Source organism: Phoca vitulina, unplaced genomic scaffold, assembly GCF_004348235.1.
Source record: "Phoca vitulina isolate PV1807 unplaced genomic scaffold, GSC_HSeal_1.0 scaffold13, whole genome shotgun sequence".
NCBI lineage: Eukaryota > Metazoa > Chordata > Mammalia > Carnivora > Phocidae > Phoca > Phoca vitulina.
Window position 1 is genome coordinate 10288160 of NW_022589716.1, and position 24420 is coordinate 10312579.

Here is a 24420-nt window from a genome sequence, read left to right on the forward strand (position 1 = left end):
TGTGCCTTGTTTCTTTCTTGATAATCTCACCACAGATTTGCCTATTTTATTAATAGTTTTAACAGAGAAACTTTGACTTCATTGATCTTTTCTACCATAGGTTTCCTTTCTAACAAATTCATTTGTGCTCTTAGCTTTTTTCTTACCTTTTCTTCTAATGTCTCTGCTTTTATTCTCTTATTATTTACTTATTTTGGATGCTTATTAGTTCATTGACTTTTTTTTTTTTTTCTAATTCATTTGAGAGGGTGAGAATGAGAGAGATCACAGAGGGAGAGGGAGATGGAGACTCGCTGCTGAGCAGAGAGCCTGACGCGGGGCTTGATCCCAGGATCCTGAGATCATGACCTGAACTGAAGGCAGACGCTTAACCAACTGAGCCACCCAAGTGCCCCTAGTTCATTGATTTTCAGCTGCCTTTTTTTTTTCTTAAAGATTTTATTTATTTTGATAGAGAAAGAGAGAGCGAGAGAGGGAACACAAGCAGGGGGAGTGGGAGAGGGAGAAGCAGGCTTCCTGCTGAGCAGGGAGCCCAATGCGGGGCTCAATCCCAGGACCCTGGGATCATGACCTGAGCCAAAGGCAGACGCTTAATGCCTGAGCGACCCAGGCACCCCTTTCAGCTGCTTTTCTAAATAGACACATTCAGACCTGTAACTTTCTTTCCCCAAAGTACAGCTTTAGCTTCGTCCCCACTGTTTTGATATATATTATTTTCATTATTGCTATTGTTCAATCTCAGGTAATTGAATTTCCATTGTAATTTTTCCTTTTTAAAAAGAGAAACCCAGGGGCGCCTGGGTGGCTCAGGCGTTAAGCGTCTGCCTTGGGCTCAGGTCATGATCCCAGGGTCCTGGGATCGAGCCCTGCATCGGGCTCCCTGCTCCACGGAAAGCCTGGCTCTCCCTCTCCCACTCCCCCTGCTTGCGTTCCCTCTCTCGCTGTGTCTCTCTCTGTCAAATAAATAAATAAAATCTTAAAAAAAAAAAAAAAAAAGAGAAACCCAAACATTTGAAGACTTTTGCATTTCCTGAGTGTTTGGGTTTTTCAAGATTAGGTGCTTATCATAGCTGCATTATGGTCAGAAATATGTCTATAAAATACCCAACTTTCAAACTGGTTGAAATTTGTTTCATGGCTAAGTACATGATCAATTTTTGTGATTGTTCCACAAGAATCAGAGAAGAACATATATTTTCTAGCTGCAGCATACTTGCCTAATTATATCCATCTTGTTGTGTTAGCTGAATAGCCCCCCTTAATATATCCAAGTCCTAATCCACAGAACCTATGAATATTTATTACCTTATAGGGCAAAAGAGACTTTGCAGATATGATTAAGTTAAGGATCTTGAACTTGGGAGATTATCCTGGATTAAACTCTGAGCACTAAATGTAATTGCAAGGGTCCTTATAAGAGGCAGGTGAGGTCAAAGGAGAAAGGAGATCAGATGACAGACACAGAGACTGTGAGTGCTGCATTCTGACTAGAGAGGAAGGAGCCGTGAGCCAAGGCATACAGGCAGCTTCTAGAAATTAGAAAAAGAGAGGAAACATTTTATCCCTAGAGCCTCCTGAGGAACACTGGCCTGCCAACAACTTCCTTTCAGACTTCTGACCTCCAGAATCAAAGAGAATACATTTGTGTTGTTTTAAGCCACTAAGCTTATGGTAATTTGTTTTTGCAGCAATAGGAAACAAATACACTTGTGAGAAATAAACATTGTGTACTCAAATCATCTCTGTCTTCACTGGTTTTCTGGCTGCCTATCTGGCAATGGAAAGCAGTGAACTCCCACTCTAGGGCAATGTTTTCACTTTCTCTGCCACCTTCTATTTGCTTGTTTTACATATTTTGAGCTTTTTTAATAATTTATGTTCCTGATGAAATAAACCTTTTATCATTATGAGGTGAATCCTTTTTATCCTTGGTAATGCTTTTTGTTTGAAAGTCCATTTCATCAGAAGTCAATGTAACTATCGTTTGGTTATTATTTTCCCCGTGTATCTTTTTCCATCCTTTTACATTAAACTTTCCTATATTTCTACATTTTAGATGTGTCTCTTGTAATCAGCATACAACCTGATTTTTTTAAAAAATCTAATCTAAAACTGTTATAGTTGGCAAATTTGGGTCATTAACACTGATGTGATTTCTGATGTAATTTTTGGAGTTGTTTCTCTCATCTTTATGCTTTCCATTTGTCTCACTTTTTCTGTTTCTTTTTGCCTTCTTGTCCTATTTTATTTTTGTGGGGGAGGACTGAAAGGTTGATCTGTTTTTCTGATTCTATTCCCCACCCCATTTCTGTTCTTAGAGTGACTGTAAGTGGGTGCTCTTCTCTACATGCCCTAGGCTGCACAGTGTGGTTTGTCTCTAAAACAAATCACCTCAAGAAGACAGGCCACACTTTCTGAATTCTTATGCCTTCTTTCCACGGGCTTTTTCTTGTCGACAAGCTCCAAGATCATCAGTTATCCTTTCTTTGCTATTTTCATTGTACCCTACCCCTAAGTTGTTTCTAGCAGCAGGAAGTAGAAACCAAATAGATTAGAATCCTGCCTAAATCAAGGATAAACAGCTATGCAGAACAGCCTGAAAGATCTACTACATACAAAGTTGATTGGCATCTACTTTGTTTTAATAGCTAAGGTTACTAAATAAGAACCCTTTTGTGACAAAGGTACTATTTGTTAGGGGGAAAAAAAAAGCAATAAATACTTTTTAGGTGGGTTTTCCTTCAATTTGTTATGCTACTTATAAGGTTAATAAAGTAACCAAATGTTAGAAGGAAACCTAAACGTGTATCACTTTTATAACCAGCAAAAAACAAAGCTAATAAAAACAAATTTTCCTTCAATTTTTGATAACACCAGACCTGATTTAAGTTAAAAAAAAAAAATTTTGTAGATGAGTGTCAAAAAATTAAATTTACACTCTTAATAAGTAGTCTACAGTAATTATGAAACTTCTATAGATTTAATAGAAAATAAGACACAGGTGGAAAAATCTGTCCTCATACTTGATTATGAAATCAGACAATATGCCAGAGTAATTTCATGAAACAAATTTTATCTGTGCATATAAACATTATCTGTAGTAAAATAAAGAACATTATATCACACTGCAGAGAAAGACAATGAAATCAAACATACCTCTACAGCTGTTCTTTGCTATTTAACAGATAGTATACTTTTACATGGATTTTATTGCCCAATGCCCTTTGTTGGACTTGTTTAAATGACAACTGACTATGCTGCTCTGATTGTAATTTACATCTTTTTTTTTTTTTTTTTTTTTAACATCTATCTTTAAATCAGAAGCTCTGGCCAAGAAGAGATTATAGCCTATTGAAAATACAAGCCAGTGGCCTGGAGATCTAAGATGGTATGAATGTCTCCACTGGGTTTCCTGATGGCATCACCAGTACTCACTCACTATTTATCATTATACACTTGAAAACGGGATCTGCTGAGGCTAGCACACCAATTGTTTTTATAGAAGTATTTATTTACTTAGATACAAGCTGTAACATAAAATAAGGTTTTGATAAGTCAGCCAACCAAAGAGTGCAAACAAAACAGCATGTACTCCAAAAATGGACAAACTCCCAGCCAGACCAAAGTTACTTTAATTTTCCTTCACTGGAAGATCCATTGAAAAGGCATTAACTAGTCACAACCTAATGCCTACCAGCTAAGGCAGCATCCTCTTCACTTTCTGAGCCATACTGAAGTGCCATGGTAATTGCTGACAAACGACCCCCTTGGACTGTTCTTTTATTACTACAAAGAAAAACAAGCAATCAGAAGACAAGGAAAGATGTTATAATAATTTGGTTACTTTACAGGAAACAGGAGCTGTTAACAAAGCATTCACATCAAAGAAAAAGAATTTCTATTCAACTGTTTGTGATCAATTTATCTTTGTACTTTTTATAGTCCCCATAATCAATCTTAGCCAAGACCAATTTTTTTCTCTCAAAAAAGAGGGAGTGGTGTAGAAAGCCTAAAATAGGCTACTTGCAATTGTGTGTTACTTAAATGCAGCACTACTCCTTATTTTATAAAAAATAAAGATTCATTCATCATTACTGGTTAATTCTCTTCTAAGATGTTCATATTCTACAACGAACACAAATTCTATTTTGAATACAAAATCTTTTAGTATTTGACCACAATTTATTTTACTGGAAATATTAAACACTACCTGACAAATAACTTCTGCTTCAGCATTTTCCAGAAGTCAGCTCAGGCTTACTATAGCACCTCAACCTTTTAACATAATAACCCAATTATACCCCAAAGAATTACTTCATGATAGCCATCAGGGAAACACTAGTAAGCCTAGCCTCATAAACAAGGTCAGTTCTCAGACTAAACACACTCACTCTCTCACCGGTAGTACTTGCTAGTGGGATTTCTCTCTTCACCAAGGCTGCCTTTACTGTGCGAAGGACCTGTCAGCCTGGCTGTAGCCAAATTTGATGGAGTCCTATCCAGAAATAAGATAAAAAGAAACTCAGAAAACTGACAGCTGAAATCAGAATGGTGGGTAAACAAAAAGGAGGCAACCATCTTTTGTTGTTGTTGTTGTTTCTAAGAAACGCTCATATATTTCTGAGCCATTACTATACAACAGGCTTTGCTCCAAAACCTGAGGACTCTGCTGAAGAGAATGGACAAGGGCTGGTCCTAGAGAGCTTATGGTCCCTGCAGTGACCAAGGATCTGGTAATGAAGGAAATGTCAGGGTCAGAAGCTTTGAAAGCAGCCACTCCAGCTTCCATTTCTCGAAGGAGGAAATGGAATCCCAGAAGTAAGACTTGTTCAAAGTCCTAGTCCTTGCACAAGAAAGAGCCAGGACGAGACTTTAGATCTCCTGACATCTGGCTAAATGCTCTTGCTGCCAACATAAATATATACTATTATATTTTACACACAAATATCATGATATTATGTATATGCTTTTTTTTTTTTTAATTTTTATTTATTTGACAGAGAGAGAGACAACGAGAGAGGGAACACAAGCCGGGGGATGGGTGAGGAAGAAGCAGGCCTCCCGCCAAGCAGGGAGCCTGATGTGGGGCTTGATCCCAGGACCCTGGGACCATGACCTGAGCCAAAGGCAGACGCTTAACGACTGAGCCACCCAGGAGCCCCTGTATATGCTTATATTATATACATTTATATGTAATACATGTTACATATAAATATGTACATGTATATAGCAATAAGAGCAGATAATAGTGTTTAGCCTCAAAAACCATTATTAAATTTTTTTTTTAAGATTTTATTTGACACAGAGAGACAGCAAGTGAGCACAAGCATGGGAAGCAGGAGAGAGAGGGAGAAGCAGGTTCCCCGCTGAGCAGGGAGCCCGATGTGGGACTCGATCCCAGGACCCTGGGATCATGACCTGAGCCGAAGGCAGACGCTTAACCGACTGAGCCACCCAGGCATCCCCAAAATCATTTGTTTTTAAATAAAGCCTTCCAGCTGCAATGACGGGGCCGAGTAAGAGTTAAATCTATTCTCCTCAGAATCACATTATCAACTGTAAATATAATTTTCAAATGCAACATACATCCTGTTTTCCACTGCACTGATTCCACCAGCTTCTATAGAAAATTTGGCAAATAATAAAGGCACAAGGATTTTAGACATTTTATTATTTTTTTTAAGGTTTTATTTATTTTATTTTTTTTTTTTTTAGATTTTATTTATTTATTTGAGACAGAGAGAATGAGAGAGAGAGAGCACATGAGAGGGGCGAAGGTCAGAGGGAGAAGCAGACTCCCTGCCGAGCAGGGAGCCCAATGCGGGACTCGATCCAGGGACTCCAGGATCATGACCTGAGCCGAAGGCAGTCGCTTAACCAACTGAGCCACCCAGGCGCCCCAAGATTTTATTTATTTGAGAGAGAGAGAGAGAGAGAGCATGAGCAGGGAGAAGGGCAGAGGGAGAAGCAGGCTCTCTGCTGAGCAGGGGGCCTGATGTGGCACTCGATCCCAGGACCCCGGGATCATGACCCGAGCCAAAGGCAAATGTTTAACTGACTGAGCCACCCAGGAGCCCCGATTATAGACATTTTAAAAACATACCTCATTCGAAGGCTTGACTTAGCCATTTCATGATGTTCAATTTCTGCCTTTTTCATATAAAATATTTTTTTTATAGAGTTTGCATCCTGTCAAGATAAAATTACTTGGTTTAGGAAAAAAAGGACAGTTTAAAATGCCCTCAGTCATGCACTGGACACTTTCTATGGCACGCTTCCATTTACTATCCATAAAGCTGCATCCTCTAACCTTTCCACAACCTTTGAAAACATCATCACAATTATACATAAGTTAAAAAGCCTCCTAGCTCTTTCACAATTAGTCAAGCAATACACAAAGATCTAACAGTGAACAAGGAAAAATGGGTGAAAATACAATCAACTCTGTGTCCACTGACCTAAAAACTGATACAAAGATACACTTCTAAGATTAAAGACTATGCACACAAATTTAGGATGAAGTACTTGCTTAAATCAATAGCATATTAATATATCAAGTCTAGTTTCCCTTCTAAAATTTATTTTAGGGAAAATAATGAGACCAAAAAGTATAATCTTAAGTGCATCAACAAATTATTGGTACTCTACTATTAATGTCCTATCAAGGACGAAGAATACAGGAACTTCATAGCTCATTTCTGATTTTCACTCAAAGTTTCTTAAAAGATGAAAGTTTATTAAAAGGTGAAAGGTTAACTACCAAAAGCAACTATATTTGAGGCAGCATTCTGAAAGTCTAAAATAACTTTACTCCCAAAAGGTTTTCTGAGAGTCCTCTGCTAAATTCCCAATGATATATTATTAATTCAAGAAATGTCTATAAGCATCTGTGTTATAGGACTACAAAATTTCTAGGAGAGAATTGTAAAGCAATGAAATAGTAATTTCACACTGTGTGTTGCACTACAGAAATTGCTTTTTATATTTATGAAGTTTAAAGGAAAGACTAAAGCAATATTTAACTAAAAAGTAGATCAAAAACAAACCTTACATCTGGCATAAACATAGACATATAAATGAATGAAATCGAACTGAGATTCTAGAAATAAACCCATACACCTACAGTCAATTGATTTTCAACAAGGGTGCCAATGCAATTCAATGGGGGAAAGAACAGTCTTTTGAATATAAGGTGCTGGGAAAAATGAATATCCCGTGTGGAAGAATGAATGTAGATCCCTACCTCACATCTACCTCAAGTATACAAAAATAAATTCAAAATGGATACATTTAGGTTTAAGGGTTGAAACTATAAAATTCTTAGATGAAAACATAGGTGTAAATCTTTGTGGCCTTGGATTAATGCTTTCTTATACAAGACACTAGAAATACAAGCAACCAAAGGAAAAGCAGACAAACTGGACTTAACGAATTAAAAACTTTGTGTCAAAGGACACTACCATGAAAGTAAAAACAATCCACAGAATGGGAGAAAATATTTGTAAATCATGTATCTACTCTAATGTCCAGACATTAAAAAATCTAACAATTCAACAATTAAAAAACAGGTAACCCAATTAAAAAATGGGGTAAGGATCTGAATAAAAAGGTTTTCAAAGATATATGAATGGCTCACATACACACAAAAAGATGTTCAACATCACTAATCATCAGGGAAATGATATTCGAACACAATGAGATACTACTTCACACCCACGAGGATGGCTATCATACAAACAAAAATGGAAAACAAGTTTTAGTGAGAATATGGAGAAATTACACTTGCACATTTCCAGTGCAAATGTGAAATAGTACAGCTGCTTTGGAAAACAATTTGGTGGTTCCTCAAAAAGCTAAATATATAGTTACATGTAGACCAGCAATTCCATTCCTGTATATTGCCAAGAAAAATGAAAATACTATGTCCACATAAAAACTTACACATGAATGTTCACAGCAGCATTATTTATAATAGCCGTAAAGCGGAAACAATCTAAATGTCTAGCAATTGATAAGGGGGTAAATAAAACATGGTATATAAATGTAATGGAGTATTACTGAGCAACGAAAAGAATGAAGAAGTGATACATGCTGCAACATGAATGCCTTAAAAGCATCATGCTCAGTGCAAGAAGCCAGTCACAAAGGACCACATTTGTACGATTCCATTTAAATGAAATGCCAAGAATCAGCAAATTCACAGAGACAGAAAGTAGGCCAGTGTTCCTAAAATGGGGAGATTGGGAGCAAATGGAGTGACTGCTAACTGACTGTGGTCATGGCTGCACAACTCTGCGAATACACTAAAAACCATTAAATTGTACACTTTGAGTTAAATGTATGGTATGATGTGAATTTCATCTCAATAAAGTTGTTATATAAAAATTGCTGGCTCTAAATTAAGGTATCTACTCTAACCAACGAAAACAACAACAGCGATAAACTAACCTTGAATACTTGAGAACCAGGCTCATTATAAGTTTTGGCATTTTTTGCTAGGAGATCTATATCTTTGGCCATTGCATGAATACTCTTGTAGCTTCCATTCTAGAGTAAACAACAAAACATAGCAGTTCCTCTTAATTGAAAGTTAATCAGCATGATCTTTAAAAAAAAGAACTCCACATATTTTTAAATTCTCACCATATTCAAAGACTTTATTGGAAAATACACATGTGAACAATATATAAAGTCATTTTCTCTTTTATAAACTATTAAAATTGTCCATTTACACACAAGTTTTTGAGATAGGTAACAACCAGAGCTATGTTAGTTTCACAAAAATCTATAATTTTTAAAAGATCCAATAATGTAAAAGTTGTTTAATTCAGCAAACACACAGTGCTTACTATGTGCCAAGCACTGTTCTAAGTACTTCATGAATATTAATGCATTAAGGTGGACTTAAGGGTGTGAAGTAAAACTCCTCTAGTTTTACAGCCCACTTCAGATAAAATAGTCTAGCACAGAGGCTGCACTTTTTGAGGACCTACTATGTACTAGGCTCCATGTTAGAGCTGTCACATCTTAAAGCTCACTCAATCCCAAATAATCCACGGAGACTTAGAACTGCCTTCAATTTTCAAAGAAAAGGAAAGAGGAAGACACTCTAAGCAAAAGGTACACATGATTAATGAGAAGGACACAGAAACGAACAGACACATTCTAGAGAGACTGAGAAAACCAAATTAAGTGGAGTGGAGGATTAGGGAAGGTAGAACCATAAGCACAGGCTGTATAGGTAAGGACAAATGAGGCAAAATCCAGACAGCCAGGCAAAGGAGAGCAGCTGGTGATTTGCCAAGTGAGGATACCCAACATCTGAGCACTCTCTGTTTACCTTTCTTTTTTCTTAAAGATTTTAAGTACTCTCTACACCCAACATGGGGCTCAAACTCACAACCCCAAGATCAAGGGTCGCATGTTCCACTGACTGAGCCAGCCAGGGCACCCCTGAGCACCCTCTTTATTTGGAAAAAATCCTAGTACAGGTGGTAGGGAGGAACCTACTTTCCACAACAGAGGGTAAAAGTGGATAATAGCACTGCTAGCAGCCTGGCAGCCAGGGCAAGGGGAGATAATTCATGCTTGAGCCTTGAGAGACTAAAGCGAGGGCAAGGAATAGAAAAAAATGCATTCCTACCTCCCGCAAAGGGCAATAAAGCAGAGGGGAGCAGTGGGCGTCCAGGGCCCACAGTGGCAAATGACACTGGGAACAGCAATGGCACCACAAAGAGACTGCATGACCTCAGCTGTGTCATGATGTCCCTGAGTTCTGCCTACTTCCCTAAGGCTAGTTCTCCAGCTTGCCTTCCCAACAATTCCATGAGCTATCTGGTACTCTTTTCACGGATTCCCCTTCTACTGGAGTTATTAGAGCTGGTTTCCGTTGCACTGCTACAAAACTGATTTGCTAGTGGAGGCACTAGAAACAAGTGACAAGGCTCTGGGGTGTGGAATAGAGAGGAAGAATAAAATAGGAAGAAAATTAGGGTCAGGAAGCAACATGCAGAAAGGACCAGAGAGCCTTTCATCAGAGAAGTAGTAAAGACTATTACAGTAATTTGGACATAAGAGGACAAGATCTTGCTTAGGGTGATGGCAAAAGGAGATGCTTCTATGGGGCTTTTGGAAGGAAGAACAGACAAGACAAGGAGAGAGGTCTCAGAGAGAAGGCTGGGGCTGGGGCAGGGGTGTCTAAAGATCTGATTTGAATTTCAGTATTACAAAAACATCTTCCCCCAAGGTAGATGTTAGGAACCCCAGGAGTTCTAGGAGACTAAGTCATTACCAGTAGTGGCTAGGGATCTGCCTTAAAAACCAGGCGATACATTAGAGAATCTGTATTTTAACATTCTGTGAAAGTGTATTATGCTACCAGTAATCACTACACTGTTACTCTTTACTACTCTCCTAGAATTTTAAAGCCAAGGAAGTTTCTCCCTGCTGGCAAACCACGTGCCTTCAGTCTCATTTCTCAATGAGACCATGTGACACATTAAATTTTCCTTTTCATTTTACCTACTGGGAGCCCCAAACCCTTACTCTGGGAGGATCACTAACTCACACTGACCAAGGCCACATCCCACAGGTGCTCTATGAGATGCTTCACATCCATTATCAGTGCCCCCTCCAAGTCTGCAAACTGGTAACACTACACTCAGCATACAGCAGAGGAAGCAGGCAAGTCACCTGACTGAAGAGATATAGCTAGTAAGGAGCAGAGCTAGGAAAATAACCCATGTCGGTACAACTCTAAAAACTGGATTTCTGGTAAAATTTAGCTCTTTCTCCCTACACCTTCTTTAACTTCTAATCATCAGGTTTTAAATTTCATTATTCATTCACTCAATAAACATCTATTGAGCACCTACTCTGTGGAGAGGCAGTAATAGTGCAGAGGTTAAGAGCACAGACTGTGGAGTCAGAATGTCTAGATTCAAATCCCAACTCTTCTCCTTACTAGCTGATGACTTGAGCCAGTGACTTACCATCTCTGTGCTTCAGTTTTCTCACCTGTAAAACAGGAATAATAACAGTATCTACCTCATGGAGTGGCTGTCAGAATTAGCTAATACATATAAAGCACTTAGAACAGAGCAGGCACCTAGCAATGCCAGGTGAGTGTTAGCTGCTGCTATTGCTGGAGATACGGGGAAGAAGGCACTTGAAGAGAACAAAGTCGCTGTTTTCACTGACCTTACACTCTAACATATACTGAAGGTAATTTATTCTGAGACATCCTAAAACTATTTGGAAGCAGATAAGAATAAACAACAAAGCTTTACTGCTAATGGGCCTTTCACAACCAGAAATGTCTATGCCCAGTGCTTTTTAATTTTTGTCCTAAGAGCAAGATTTACTATGCCAATGAAAATTCTGCTTTCCTCCCTACAGATAAAATGCAAAAGGGACACTATGCTACCTCCTCCAAAGCTATAATCAGTTATACCACTCTGATCTGTTTATTATATTGCTAATAACCCCTTACAAAGACATCTGTTCTGTTTTCTAAAAGCCCCTAAAAAAAAAACCTCAGGCTGATCTGCCCTAAACCATATATGGTTACATATGGTCATCTTCATACCTGTATCCTCTGGGCAATGGTCTTGAGATCTATAGGCTCCTTAATTATTGCATAATAGTCTGGATATTGCTGGAAGACAAAAACCCAGGCATGCTAAGTAAGAGAAAGTATCCAGGTAATGAAAAAACAAGGAAGCACGCTGACAATCTGTGAATCAACTGAACAGCTCTGTCAGATGCAGGGCTACAGACACAGCTGTACAGCATATTCTTCCTTATAGCTGAAGCAAAAAGAATTTAATTTTAACAAGCTTCATGAAATACACAAGGGCATGTTGTACAAGTTTACAGGTAGCATTTGGTAATTGCCATTATTCAACTAATACACCATAATTTAATGTTTGAAATACTCTAAATTCACAGAATCACAAATTTTAAATTTAACATATTTATGCCTGGAAACGAAAGAGAAGAGTGTTTTTGAATGCTCTTATAAGCTCTTTTAATTTTACAATCTAAATCACACAATATTATTCTATTTCATATAAAATTATTACTATTATTATTTTTTTAAGATTTTATTTATTTATTTTAAAGAGAGAGAGCACATGTGCCCACGAATGGATGGGGGCGGGGGAAGAGGGAGGGGGAAAGAATCTCAGACAGACGCCACGCTGACTGTGGAGGCCTGACACAGGGCTCAATCTCACAACGCCGAGATCATGACCTGAGCCAAAACTAAGAGTCGAATGGTTAACCGACTGTGCCACCCAGGCGCCCCTCATATAAAATTCTTAAGGATCTACACTACATCAAGTTGCAAGTTTATTAGCTTCATGTTTAACTTAATGCTTCTACTTACTTTGGTCAAATTAATTTTTTTCAAACTAAAACACGTTCAAGTGAACTACATTAAAGAAACAAAGTAAAAGGGGCTCCTGGATGGCTCAGTCAGTTAAGCGTCCGCCTTTGGCTCAGGTCAAGCCCCACATTGGGCTTCCTGCTTGGTGGGGAGTCTGCTTCTTTCACTTTTTTCACTTCTTTCACTTTCACCCTTTCACTCTGCCTCCTCCTCCCTGCTCATACTCTGTTTCTGTCTCTCATTCTCTCTGTAAAATAAATAAAATCTTAAAAAAATAAAATAAAATTATAAGCACTTTCTGATTTCTTATCAAATATTATCTCATCACAAGAAAAGAAGTTAAGTATGTTAGAGGAATGTTCTTGAAGAGTTTCACAAAGCCCACAGTGCAGGGACGTCTGGGGGGCTCAGTTGGTTAAGTGTCTGACTCTTGAGTTCAGCTCAGGTCATGATCTCAGGATCGTGAGATCGAGCCTGTGCTCTGTGCTCAGCAGGGAGTCTGCTTGAGATTCTCCCTCACCCTTGCCCCTCCCCTGAAAGCATGCCCTCTTTCAAATAAATAAAATCTTTAAAAACAAAACAAAACAAAACAAAGCCACAGTGCATTCACTGCCCCAAGTCGTTTCTACAGGTTTGGTTCCTTGGAAGAAAACAATTGAAGCTGACCAAAAATCAAAAGTTGGTCTACTCAAGGGGGAGAGGTGTGGGTTCTCCAAGCTCTTCCAACCTGTTCAAGTCCTTGAAGCCCAAACAACAACAAAAAGCAGGAGGCTACAGCCTTCACTCAGTTACTGGGCTGAAGGTATGATCTCAGGGATGCTTCCTCTCATCTGATTCCTCAGCTTACCCTTACTTTCTTAACCCTACTCTTTTCTTTGCTCGGATCGAACCCCTTTTCTCTCTCTACCAATTCTACTTCTGAGAAACAGTTCAGAAGACAAATTATAACAAGGCCACCCAGGCTGGGGTGGAGTGTAATCCCAGCTGTTGGGTCTACATATTCACAATCCCCCTCTCCCACTCAGCCAGTCCAGCTTGGGAAGGGCTCATAAAGGAAAGGTAAAAACTGCCCTCCCCTCCCAGGCTCAGTCCTTGTTGACTTTCAAAACTGTCACACCCTGAAGGACTGATGGGAACCCACTTTTTCCAACCAATTTTTGCTACATGGTGTTCCCGAAAGCCCTCCTGGAATGGGGGAACAGGATATTAATGTGGTTTTTTTGTTCTGTTTTGTTTTTGTTTTAAAAGTAGGTTCCACACCCAGCATGGAGCCCAATGCGGGGCTTGAACTCATGACCTTGAGATAAAGACCTGAGCTGAGATCAAGAGTCAGGATGCTTAACTGACTGAGCCATTCAGGTGCCCCAGGATATTAATGTTTTATTGCTTCAAGTCTCCCTTGGTGGCTTGACCAATGGTGATGATCTCCTGCAGAGTAAGAGATCTTGAGTAAAGACTATACTCCTTTCTTATAGTTTTTTTACTGTAGTTAAATATACAAAAGGTTTACCATTTAATCATTATAAGTGTGTGGTTCAGTGGCATTAAGTACATTCACATTATCGTGCAACCATTGTCATTATCCATCTTCCAAACTTTTCATCTTCCCAAACTGAATCTCCAGACCCACTGAACAGTAACTGCCCCCTCTCCCTTCCTGCCAGTCCCTAGAAACCACAATTCTACTTTCTCTATGAATTTGAATACTCTGAGTACCTTCTGCAAGAGGAAACATGTAATACTGGTCCTTCTGTGACAGGCTTATTTCACTTACCATAATGTGTTCAGGGTTCATTGTAGCATGTGTCACAATTTCATTCTTTTTTTATTTATTGTAAATATTTCATTTACTTACTTGAGACAGAGAGAACGAGAGAACAAATAGGGACGGGGAAAGGGAGAAGCAGACTCCCTGCTGAGCAGGGAGCGGGATGCGGGCCTTGATCCCAGGACTCTGGGATCATGACCTGAGCCGAAGGCAGATGCTTTAACCGACTGAGCCACACAGGCACCCCTCATTCTTTTTTTAAAGGCTGAATAAAACTCCATTGTATGTATATACCACATTTCATTTATCTAGTCATCTGTCGAGGGACATCTGGGTTGCTCCCATGTTTTAGCTATTTTGAATAATACTGCTGTGAACACGGGTGTACAGACCTCTTTGAGATCCTGCTTCCAATTCCTTTGGGTATATACCCCAAGTGGAATTGCTGGATCATATGGTAATTCTATATTTAATTTTTTGAAGTTTCTTAAAATTTAAAACATATGACCAATATCATCTCTGTATTTTTCTAATCAGATCCACACTTAGAATAGTAGTGGTCATATATGCTTGTGGTTTTTTTTTTTTTTTTTTTAACTTTTTAAAGTAAAGTCTACACCCAACATGGGGCTTGAACTCATGACACCAAGGTCAAGAGTTGCATGTTCTACCGACTTAGCCAGCCAGGTGCCCTTATGCTTTACTTCTGATGTGGTAACTGTCCTACAACTAGTCAAGACACATCTCTAAACAACCAGTCTTGTCCATGACTGATGGGGAAAGCTGCAAGGCACTCATCAGTCAATAAGCATTTCTTGCACACCAGTGACATGCTGGATTCCGACTACATGGCAAGGACACAAAAGAAAATCGGATATAATCTTTATTCTTAAATTCAGGGACATGGGAGGGAGGTAGATAAAAAGTAAATGATCACAATGGAGTTAAGTGCTACAGTGAAGTACTTCTAAAAGTATATCCTTGTCTAGAAATACAAGAATGCTGAGGCCATGGAAATTTTTGTAGTTCCATGTGCTACCGTGGAACTTTAGCTATGTTCACTGCCTTTCAGTTATGAAGCCACGAGAGGCCCTACCACTTTCAAAGGGTCTCACTTGTCTAGAAAACCTCTTCCTCTTTGGGGTAGATGAGTACTATTAGATCTCTCTCTTCTCCATCACCAGGAGATCAGAACTAAAAGAGGAAGAACTCATTTATCTTCTTCTCATTCTGTCTCCTGAGCAAAGAGAATGTTTCTTCTCTTTTATAACTAAAAGGCTTAGTTTAGGTACTTATTTTGTTATTTAAGAATTACCAATCGTGGAAACAATCCAATGTCCATCGACAGATGAATGGACAAATAAAATGTGGTATATGCACACAATGGGAGTATTATTTAGCTTTAAAAAGGAAATTCTGACACATGCTACAACCTGGATGAACCCTGAATACATGATGCTAAATGACATAAACCAGATATAAAAGGCGAAATATTGTATGAGTCCTCTTATGATCAGGTACTTAGCATAGTCAAATTCATAGAGGACACAGAATGGTAGCTGCCAGAAGCTGGGGGCTGAGAGGGAGTGGGGAGTTATTGTTTTTTGTTTGTTTGTATTTTATTTTATTTTATGGGGAGTTACTGTTTAACGGATAGAGTTTTTTTTTTTTTTTTTAAAGATTTTATTTATTTATTTGACAGAGAGAGACAGCGGGAGAGGGAACACAAGCAGGGGGAGTGGGAGAGGGAGAAGCAGGCTCCTGGCTGAGCAGGGAGCCCGATGCAGGGCTCGATCCCAGAACTCTGGGATCATAACCTGAGCCGAACGCAGACGCTTAATGACTGAGCCACCCAGGCGCCCCTGGATACAGAGTTTTTAATTAAGGAGATGGACATACAATATGAATGTACTTACACCTCAACTGAACTATACACTTAAAATGGTTAATTGGTTGGGCGCCTGGGTGGCTCAGTTGGTTAGGCGACTGCCTTCGGCTCAGGTCATGATCCTGGAGTCCCTGGATCGAGTCCCGCATCGGGCTCCCTGCTCAGCAGGGAGCCTGCTTCTCCCTCTGACCCTCCCCCCTCTCATGTGCTCTCTCTGTCTCAAATAAAAAAAAAAAAAAAAAAAAAAATCTTAAAAAAAAAAAATGGTTAATTGGTTAATCTTACATATATTTTACAATAAAAAAAGAAAAACAAATAAACAGTAAGAATAACCAATCAAAAACAATTTTGTTTTAAACCCACAACCTTTAGGCTTGCTGCTGTGGCCTCAAGGAGGATCACCTGGCAGCCTCCAATGCCTTTCATTAACTTTACCTTATTTACTAAAAACTAATAAATTTTCTAAAGTACTGAAAAACGGAAACCAAACCAAGCAAAGACACACTTTAACTCACCTGTCTTTAATTGCATCACTTACCACTTTAGAAGGCAGTTTCTGAAAAAGTTCACTAATGAGACGTCCTGATGGATTTGTGGCTACAACTATGGCTTCAAGAAGCTGCTCCAGGATCTCCTTCAAGTAACTTGGAGAAGACTGGGAGGAGGGGGTTAGCAGGAAGAAGAGAAAGGAGAGAGAAGGACTGTGAGAGAAATCCAAAAATCAATGCTAAAATGTTAAAGTTAATTCAAAAAAGCAACTTGTAAACAGTACTTATTTAGTGTAAGTTTCAAGAATCCCACAGAAACACTCTGATGTTGGACATGGGGCTTGTATCCCCAGAATGGCATATGTGAAACTAAGGACGCTCTTTATGTTACTTCAGTAACTAAATCCCTTGGATCAGGTCTTTTTACTGAACTCTATTCCACAGTAAACACTGTAACAGTGAAATTCAAGTACCATATATATGAAATGATGGAAATGCAAACCTTTTAAGGGTCTGAGCAACTGAGACAGAGAAAACATGTCCCATGATACCTGACTCTCTCTACATCGCTGTTCCTATCTACTGAAGTCCTAATATTCTGTTAGAACAAGGATGTATGTAAAGCTGGAAATATACACTTCTACCCATGGGGTACTCCGTCAGATCTAATGACAGAAATCAAGCTATCTCAAAAGTGAATGGAGATTAAATCAAATGACGCACATTACTTCTGCCCTGCAGACTGGCTGACTTGCTCCTACCTTCGTCACTATTTCAACATGGGAAAGTATATGCCCCAAACAGTACTTGGTCAGGAAGGGTCTGAGTCTGAAGCTGGTTTCTACAGTGAGCAATGGCATGTCTGAGTTAAGAGTTATAGAAAATGGGTGCACCTGGTGGCTCAATTGTTTAAACACCCAACTCTCTTGACTCTGGTCATGATCTTGGGGTTGTGAGATCGAGCCCCGTGTTGGACTCCATGCTCAGCGGGGAGTCTGCTTGAGACTCTCTCCCTCTGCCCCTCCCTGCCACATTCACTCTCTCTCTCTAAAATAAATAAATAAATCTTAAAAAAAAAAAAAAGAGTTCTAGAAAATGTACTTCATGTCCAAACCATGTTTTGTGCATATAAAAGAAAGGTTAATGGTATTTCTCATTTAAATCATAAAAGCACTGGTATTTGTGTCCTCATCTAACAGGTCTTTTTTATTTGGTACAGTCTCAATTTTAAGGTCCAGCATTAACTCCACAGAGAGAGCACTAACATCTCTTAGCCTAGCACAGTACCTGGCAGTAACAGACACAAAACAAATAGTTAACAAATAAACCATGTGATTAGCTGAGGGTCCCCAACCACATAAGCTTAGAGAACCAACAAAACACTGATGAAAGCAGACTAAAAATATCCATGCTTCAGTCATTTACTTCCTGGCCAGAACACAGTACCACAGAGTTAGCTTCAAAAAGAGAAGAGTATATTCTGCAGCCAAGATTCCTCTCCTCCCAACCCAACCAGCTACTTTGGAAACATGTGTTGCAGATGACCTAGAACACGGTGTGTGAATGCATTCATACAAGGTATTTCCACAACTGGGAAAACTCCAAGGAAATCATTCTGAATTTAAAAATGAGAAGCTTGAAAATTCCCTCTCCCTTCACAAGAACTTAGGGCCAAGAAGCAGCCCTGGGAGATATAAATATGAAGGTGCAAGATCCTCCCAATTTCTTACCAAAGAAACACAGGCAAGTCCTAAATGCAGGCGGTTTCATTTTTTGACTAGAACCCTGGAGGCCTATAAGACTGAGCCCTCTGTAGGTAATGTTCTGCCCAAGAAAGCATGGGGTAAATTGCTGTTCCTATATTAATACCAGAGAGTAAAATTCCAGGGAATCCCTGGTTAATTGCCTTCTACCTAATTCTAATCATTTAACTGCTAGAAAGAAATTGACAAGGTACCTAAGAACTACATTTTGAGACTCCAAGAAGTAGTTACTTTTTTTTTTTTTAAGAGCGAGAGAAAAAGTGAGAGCAAGTGGGTGTGTGAGTGGTGGGGAGGCAGAGGGAGAGCGAAAATCTTAAGCAGACTCCACGATGAGCACAGAACCCAATGCAGGGCTCCATTATCACGACCTGAGCCAAATCTAAGAGTCGGATGCTTAACCGACTGAGCCACCCAGGTGCCCCGAAGCATTTACATTTTTGAGAAACTCACCGACCACTTCTTTTTTCTGTGTTGAAGTTTCAGGAGAGGGTCTATTTAAGTTAACTTAGGGAAGAAAAGGGAATGCTCTGCTTTGGGTGTCTCACTATTTAGCTACAGAAGAGAGATGTCCTTACTTTTATTATCCTTTTTCCTTTTTTAAATATGTGTGTTCATTCATCAAGTATTTATCAGTACCTACATACCAGGCACAGTTTTAGATGCCAGGAATAGGTGAATAAGGTGGTGTTTTTTGTGGAGCTATCATTCTCTTTGGAAGAAGAAAGAAAATAAACATGTAAACAAACAAGTTATTTCACATATAGTAACAAAAAACTGAGGACCACAGAACAGAGTTGATGTGATGATGGGAAAGGAGGGGTACGGAGCAAACAATTTAGACAGGTGGTCAGGAAGGTCCACTCCTAGCTGTCATTATTTTAAGTGATATCAGAATCATGAAAAAGAGCCAGTCACAGAAAGAGCCAAAGGAAGCACGTTCTAAGAAGAAGAGTAACTGCAAAATTCTAGAGGCAGGAGCTCATTTGGCATGTTCTAGGAACAGCAGCAGCATAATCTACAAAAAAATATTCCTAAAGCGATTCCAATGACTCTCCAACATTTAATCATAACACTGACTACTCTTATATCTCAATCCAGCAATACTAGAGCAGTCCTTGATAATATGAAGGTTCTCCTTAAAACTGAGCAGGAAATATGCATTAATGTAAGAGCAACTCATGGCAACATTGTCCAGGATGTCCTAGGATCCCCTGTAATTGGGAGTGGGGTTCTCTGGTCGTATGCCCCCTTACCCTCCTAGTTACCAACACAACTCCACAGGAAGTCCAGCTTCCCATAACAGCACAGAAGAAATCACAGGCAGGAGGGCCTTATCCACCTCCCAATGGTCCATCTTACTCATCCCAGCTACCCACTTACTCCTTCGGTCACTGTGCCTTGATTGTCTTGCCCATCTTCATCATCATCTTCATCATCTGCTTCTCCTTTTTGAACAAACTCATTTCTCGTTCGAAGGTACAAATCCCAGAGTTTGCAAGCAGCTTTATATTCAGGAGAATCTGGCTGTACAAATTAACAAAGACAAGAGAAAAAAATATCACTTTAGTATTTTATTGTAAATCAATGACTTTTAAAGCATTCTGCTCCAGCAGAGACTAGCATTCTAAAACAATGTTGAACCCCCTACCACAAATTTAGAAATCTTTTTTTTTTTTTAAGATTTTATTTATTTATCTGACAGAGCGAGACACAGCGAGAGAGGAAACACAAGCAGGGGGAGTGGAAGAGGGAGAAGCAGGCTTCCTGCCAAGCAGGGAGCCCGATGCGGGGCTCGATCCCAGGACCCTGGGATCATGACCTGAGCCGAAGGCAGATGCTTAACGACTGAGCCACCCAGGGGCCCCCAAATTTAGAAATCTTTATGATTAAGATACATGGGCCTCAATTCCTCTTCTGAAGAACTAAGCATATGTTTTAAAGGCATTCTGAAATCATATTATTTATTTATGTCCTACTATCTCATTACATTAAGATTTGAGGCAAAAGATAAATGATTTGTTAAATTAACACTAATAGGGACACCTGGTGGCTCAGTCAGTTAAGCGTCTGCCTTCGGCTCAGATCATGATCCTAAGGTCCTGGGATCGAGTCCCCCATCAGGCTCCTTGCTCAGCGGGGAGCCTGCTTCTCCCTCTACCTGCCACTCCCCCTGCTTGTGCACTCTCTCTGACAAATAAGTAACTAAAATCTTAAAAAAAAATTAACACTAATTACTCATACATGAAGACACGCAATTTAAAAGATAAGACCTAGTTTAAGGGCTTTAAGTGTAAAGGATATAAGCTAATGATTGTTCTAATATTACTTCTATTTTTAAGCTATTTACTACTTTATTTAAAGACTTCTTTTCCTAAAGTATAACAGGGATAAACTCTAATTGAAACTTTCCAGTAAAGCAATGCTGGAAGCAATGTTAAAATAAATAAATAAAAACAAAACTTTCAAAATGCATCCAGGTGCTGCCAATAAGGAGAAAGCAATGCTCAAAAGAGCAAGAATAGAGTAAAAGCAGGAACCCAGATAACCATGCAGAACACTGAAGCTGACATTCACTCAAGGGCTTTTGTAAGACAAGATAAACCTAAGCTTTAGCTTTCAAGGTTCTCTGAGGCTGCAAGAACAGGATATAAAGGGCAGGGCCCACCAGAAGCTGGGACTCCAAAGGCCACAGTTGCAACGTAAGTGGGAATTCAAAAACAATTCAGTTTCTGTGATGCCCGGGAACAACACTACCCACCTCAACTTGTGCTTATCTCAAACCATAGCACTGCAGGGAGAGGAGAGGCATGGGATGAATCTCCTCTGAGAACTCTTCATCATACGCTAGCCCTAACAAAGACAGGCCAGGTGCCTGGGATAAGCAACACACTACCCTGAATGAACCCAACTTCAATCTAAGCCTCAAACAATCTCTAGAGATCAAGTTCCAAGAAATATGAGCTCAAGGTTAAAATTCATGAAACACAGAAGAAAGCCAGCAGAAATAACTGCAAAATCAGACATGCAAGTATTTCAGATATTGGAATTGTCTGCCACAGAATGAAAAATAAGTATGTTGAACATTTTTAAAGAAACAATGGGATTGAAAAATATAAGCAAATTGCAGGAAACCCTGAAAAAGGAACTACTTCCAAAACACGAAAAATATAAATATTAAAATGTAAGAACTTAATAGCGTGGTTTAAGAGCAGATATCAAAGAAAACTGGAAGAACTAAAGAAATTACCTAAAAAGCAACACAGGCACTAAAAAGGGGAATATGAAAGGTTAGGAGAGACAAAGATGTGAGAGGGCTCTAACAGAACACCCAGAGTTCTAGCAGGAGAGAGAGTGCGGCAGGGGCAGCATGCAAAGACAGAACAGCTGCAAACTTCTCAGAGAGGATGGAAAACATCAATCCAAAGATTTAGAAAGCCCTATAATTCCCAGACTATACTAATAAAAAGATATTCATATCTAGACACATCACCGTGAAACTGTAGAACAAAGAGACAACAAGACACCAAAGACAGCCAGAAAGAAAATATAGCTAACCTTTAAAGGAACTAAAATTATATTGACAGAGGACTTCCTGATGGCAATAAAAGAAAAAAAATAGGGACACCTGGCTGGCTCAGTCAAAACGGCATGCAACTTTTGATCTCAGGGCCATGAGTTTGAGCCCCATGTTGTGTGTAAAGATTACTTTAAATAAATAAACTAAAAAAAAAAAAAAAAAGTAGAATGTGAATATAAACAAATACTATCTATAAAACAATAACATTAAAAAAAAATAAAAATAAATAAAACAGAAACATTATTTTATGGGATTAAAAATCTGCCACAACAGGTGTGCCTGGCTGGCTCAGTCAGTGGAGTGTATGACTCTTCATCTTGGGGTTGTGAGTTCCAGTCCCATGTTGGGTGCAAAGATTACTTAAAAATAAAATCTTTTTTTTTTTTTAAAGATTCATTTATTTAAGAGAGAGAGAAAGAGAGAGAGAATGCAAGCAGGGGGAGGGGCAGAGGGAGAAAGGGAAAGAGAATCCTCAAGCAGACTCCCCACTGAGCACAGAGCCCATGCAGGGCTTGATCCAGGGACCCTGAGATCACAATCCAAGCCAAAATCAAGAGTCCGATGCTCAACTGACCGTACCACCCAGGCGCCCCCAAAATAAATTAAAAAAAAAAAATCTGCCACGACAGAACTAAAATTCAAAACATTAGTAGCATAAATAGATCAGAGTTGAATTATTCTAAGGTCTTTGTATTGTTTAGAAGGAGGTTTAAGATGCTGATTAAACTTTTGACTTTGGTAAGTTAATTATGCACATTAAAGCTTCTTGAATAAGAACCAAGAGGTATCAACAGATTTTACAACCCCCAAATTATAGAGAAAATAAGAGGGAATAACAAAATGAAACCAAAAGAAGGCAGAAAGAAAAACAAGAGAAAAGATTACAAAATGAGATAAAGTGGAAATGTAGATGACAGGAATACATCCGAACATAATGTTATTACTAAAACTGTAAAGAGATGAAATTCCAGGTAAAAAGATTATCACCTGTATATTAATAGAAATTCATGCATATGCTGTTTGCAAGGGATGCGTGAGCATGAAAAGGTTGAAGGAAAAGAATGGGAAAAAATAAACTAGATAAACACAAAAATAAAAGCTGATAGAACTATATTAATATCAGATAAAACAGACTTCAAACAAAAGATATTACTAATGATACTACATAATGGAAAAAAAACTCAATTTACTAGGACAATATAACAATTTTAAACTTGTATGCTCCCAGTTGCAGAGTTTTAAAATACATAAAGCAAAAGATGAACAGAGTTATTAAGAAGAAACAGACAAATCCATCATCTGAGTGAGAGATTTTAAAACACCTCATTTGGTAAATAGTTTGTACAGATAATTCAGTAAGGATATAAATGATTTTAGCAACATAATTAACAAGCTAGGTCTGATGGACACACACAGAATCTTGTATCCAATGAACAGCACCCTTGCCATAGTCACAAAATTTATAGCACCTTTATAGCTAAAAGTAGAAAGAACCCAAATGCCCATCAACTGGGAAATGGATAAACAAAGTGTGGTACAGCCATATAATAGCACATTATCCAGTCATAGAAAGGAATGAAGTACTAATACATGCTACAAAAAGGATGAACCTCGAAGACCTGCTCAGTGAAAGAAGCCAGTCACCTAAGGCCATATAGTATTTGATTCCATTTATATACAATGTGCTGAACGACAAATCCACAAGAAAATAGATTAGTGGTTGTCAGAGGCAGGGAGGAGGGGAAATGGAGAGCACCTGTCAATGGGTGTGGTTTTCTTTTTGGGGTAATGAAAATATTCTGGAGTTAGGTATTAGGTATTAGTGATGCTTGCACAACTTTGTGAATATGCCAAAAACCCTGAATTTATTGAATTCTATGCTTTCTTTATTATTTATTATTATTTTTTTAAAGTAGGCTCCATGCCCAGTGTGGAGCCCAACACAGGCTTCAATTCACAACCCTGACATCGAGACTGGAGATGATGTCAAGAGTTGGACGCTTAACCAACTGAGCCACCCAGGCACCCCTGAATCTACACTTTATTTATTTATTTTTTTTTAAAGATTTTATTTATTTATTTGACAGAGAGAGACACAGAGAGAGAGGGAACACAAGCGGGGGGACTGGGAGAGGGAGAAGCAGGCTTCCCACGGAGGAGGGAGCCCGATGCGGGGCTCGATCCCAGGACCCTGGGATCATGACCTGAGCCGAAGGCAGACGCTTAACGACTGAGCCACCCAGGCGCCCCTGAATCTACACTTTAAAAGACTGTGTGACAGAAGGGAAGGGGGTGGGGGAATGGGGTAACCGGGTGATGGGTGTTAAGGAGGGCATGTGTGGTGATGAGCACTGGGTGTTATATGCAACTGCAATGAATCGTTGAACACTACATCAAAAACCTATGATGGGGTGCCTGGGTGGCTCAGTTGGTTAAGCGACTGCCTTCGGCTCAGGTCATGATCCTGGAGTCCCGGGATCGAGTCCCGCATCAGGCTCCCTGCTCAGCAGGGAGTCTGCTTCTCCTCTGACCCTCCCCCCTCTCATGT

The 24420-nt window shown here is 39.2% G+C and overlaps 1 protein-coding gene across 21 annotated transcripts in view; it reads right to left on the bottom strand.

The window, feature by feature from the left end:
- Positions 1-24420, bottom strand: part of PBRM1 (polybromo 1) — a 116674-nt gene that overhangs the window by 73051 nt on the left and 19203 nt on the right. For all 21 annotated transcript variants that reach the window (XM_032411439.1, XM_032411426.1, XM_032411435.1 and 18 more), the window contains 7 exons: positions 19676-19819; positions 16583-16699; positions 11588-11656; positions 8449-8547; positions 6104-6189; positions 4400-4495; positions 3695-3786 (listed from right to left, as the gene is read on the bottom strand). In XM_032411439.1, the coding sequence (XP_032267330.1) occupies positions 3695-3786; positions 4400-4495; positions 6104-6189; positions 8449-8547; positions 11588-11656; positions 16583-16699; positions 19676-19819 (703 nt within the window). The remainder of the gene's footprint in view (positions 1-3694; positions 3787-4399; positions 4496-6103; positions 6190-8448; positions 8548-11587; positions 11657-16582; positions 16700-19675; positions 19820-24420) is intronic.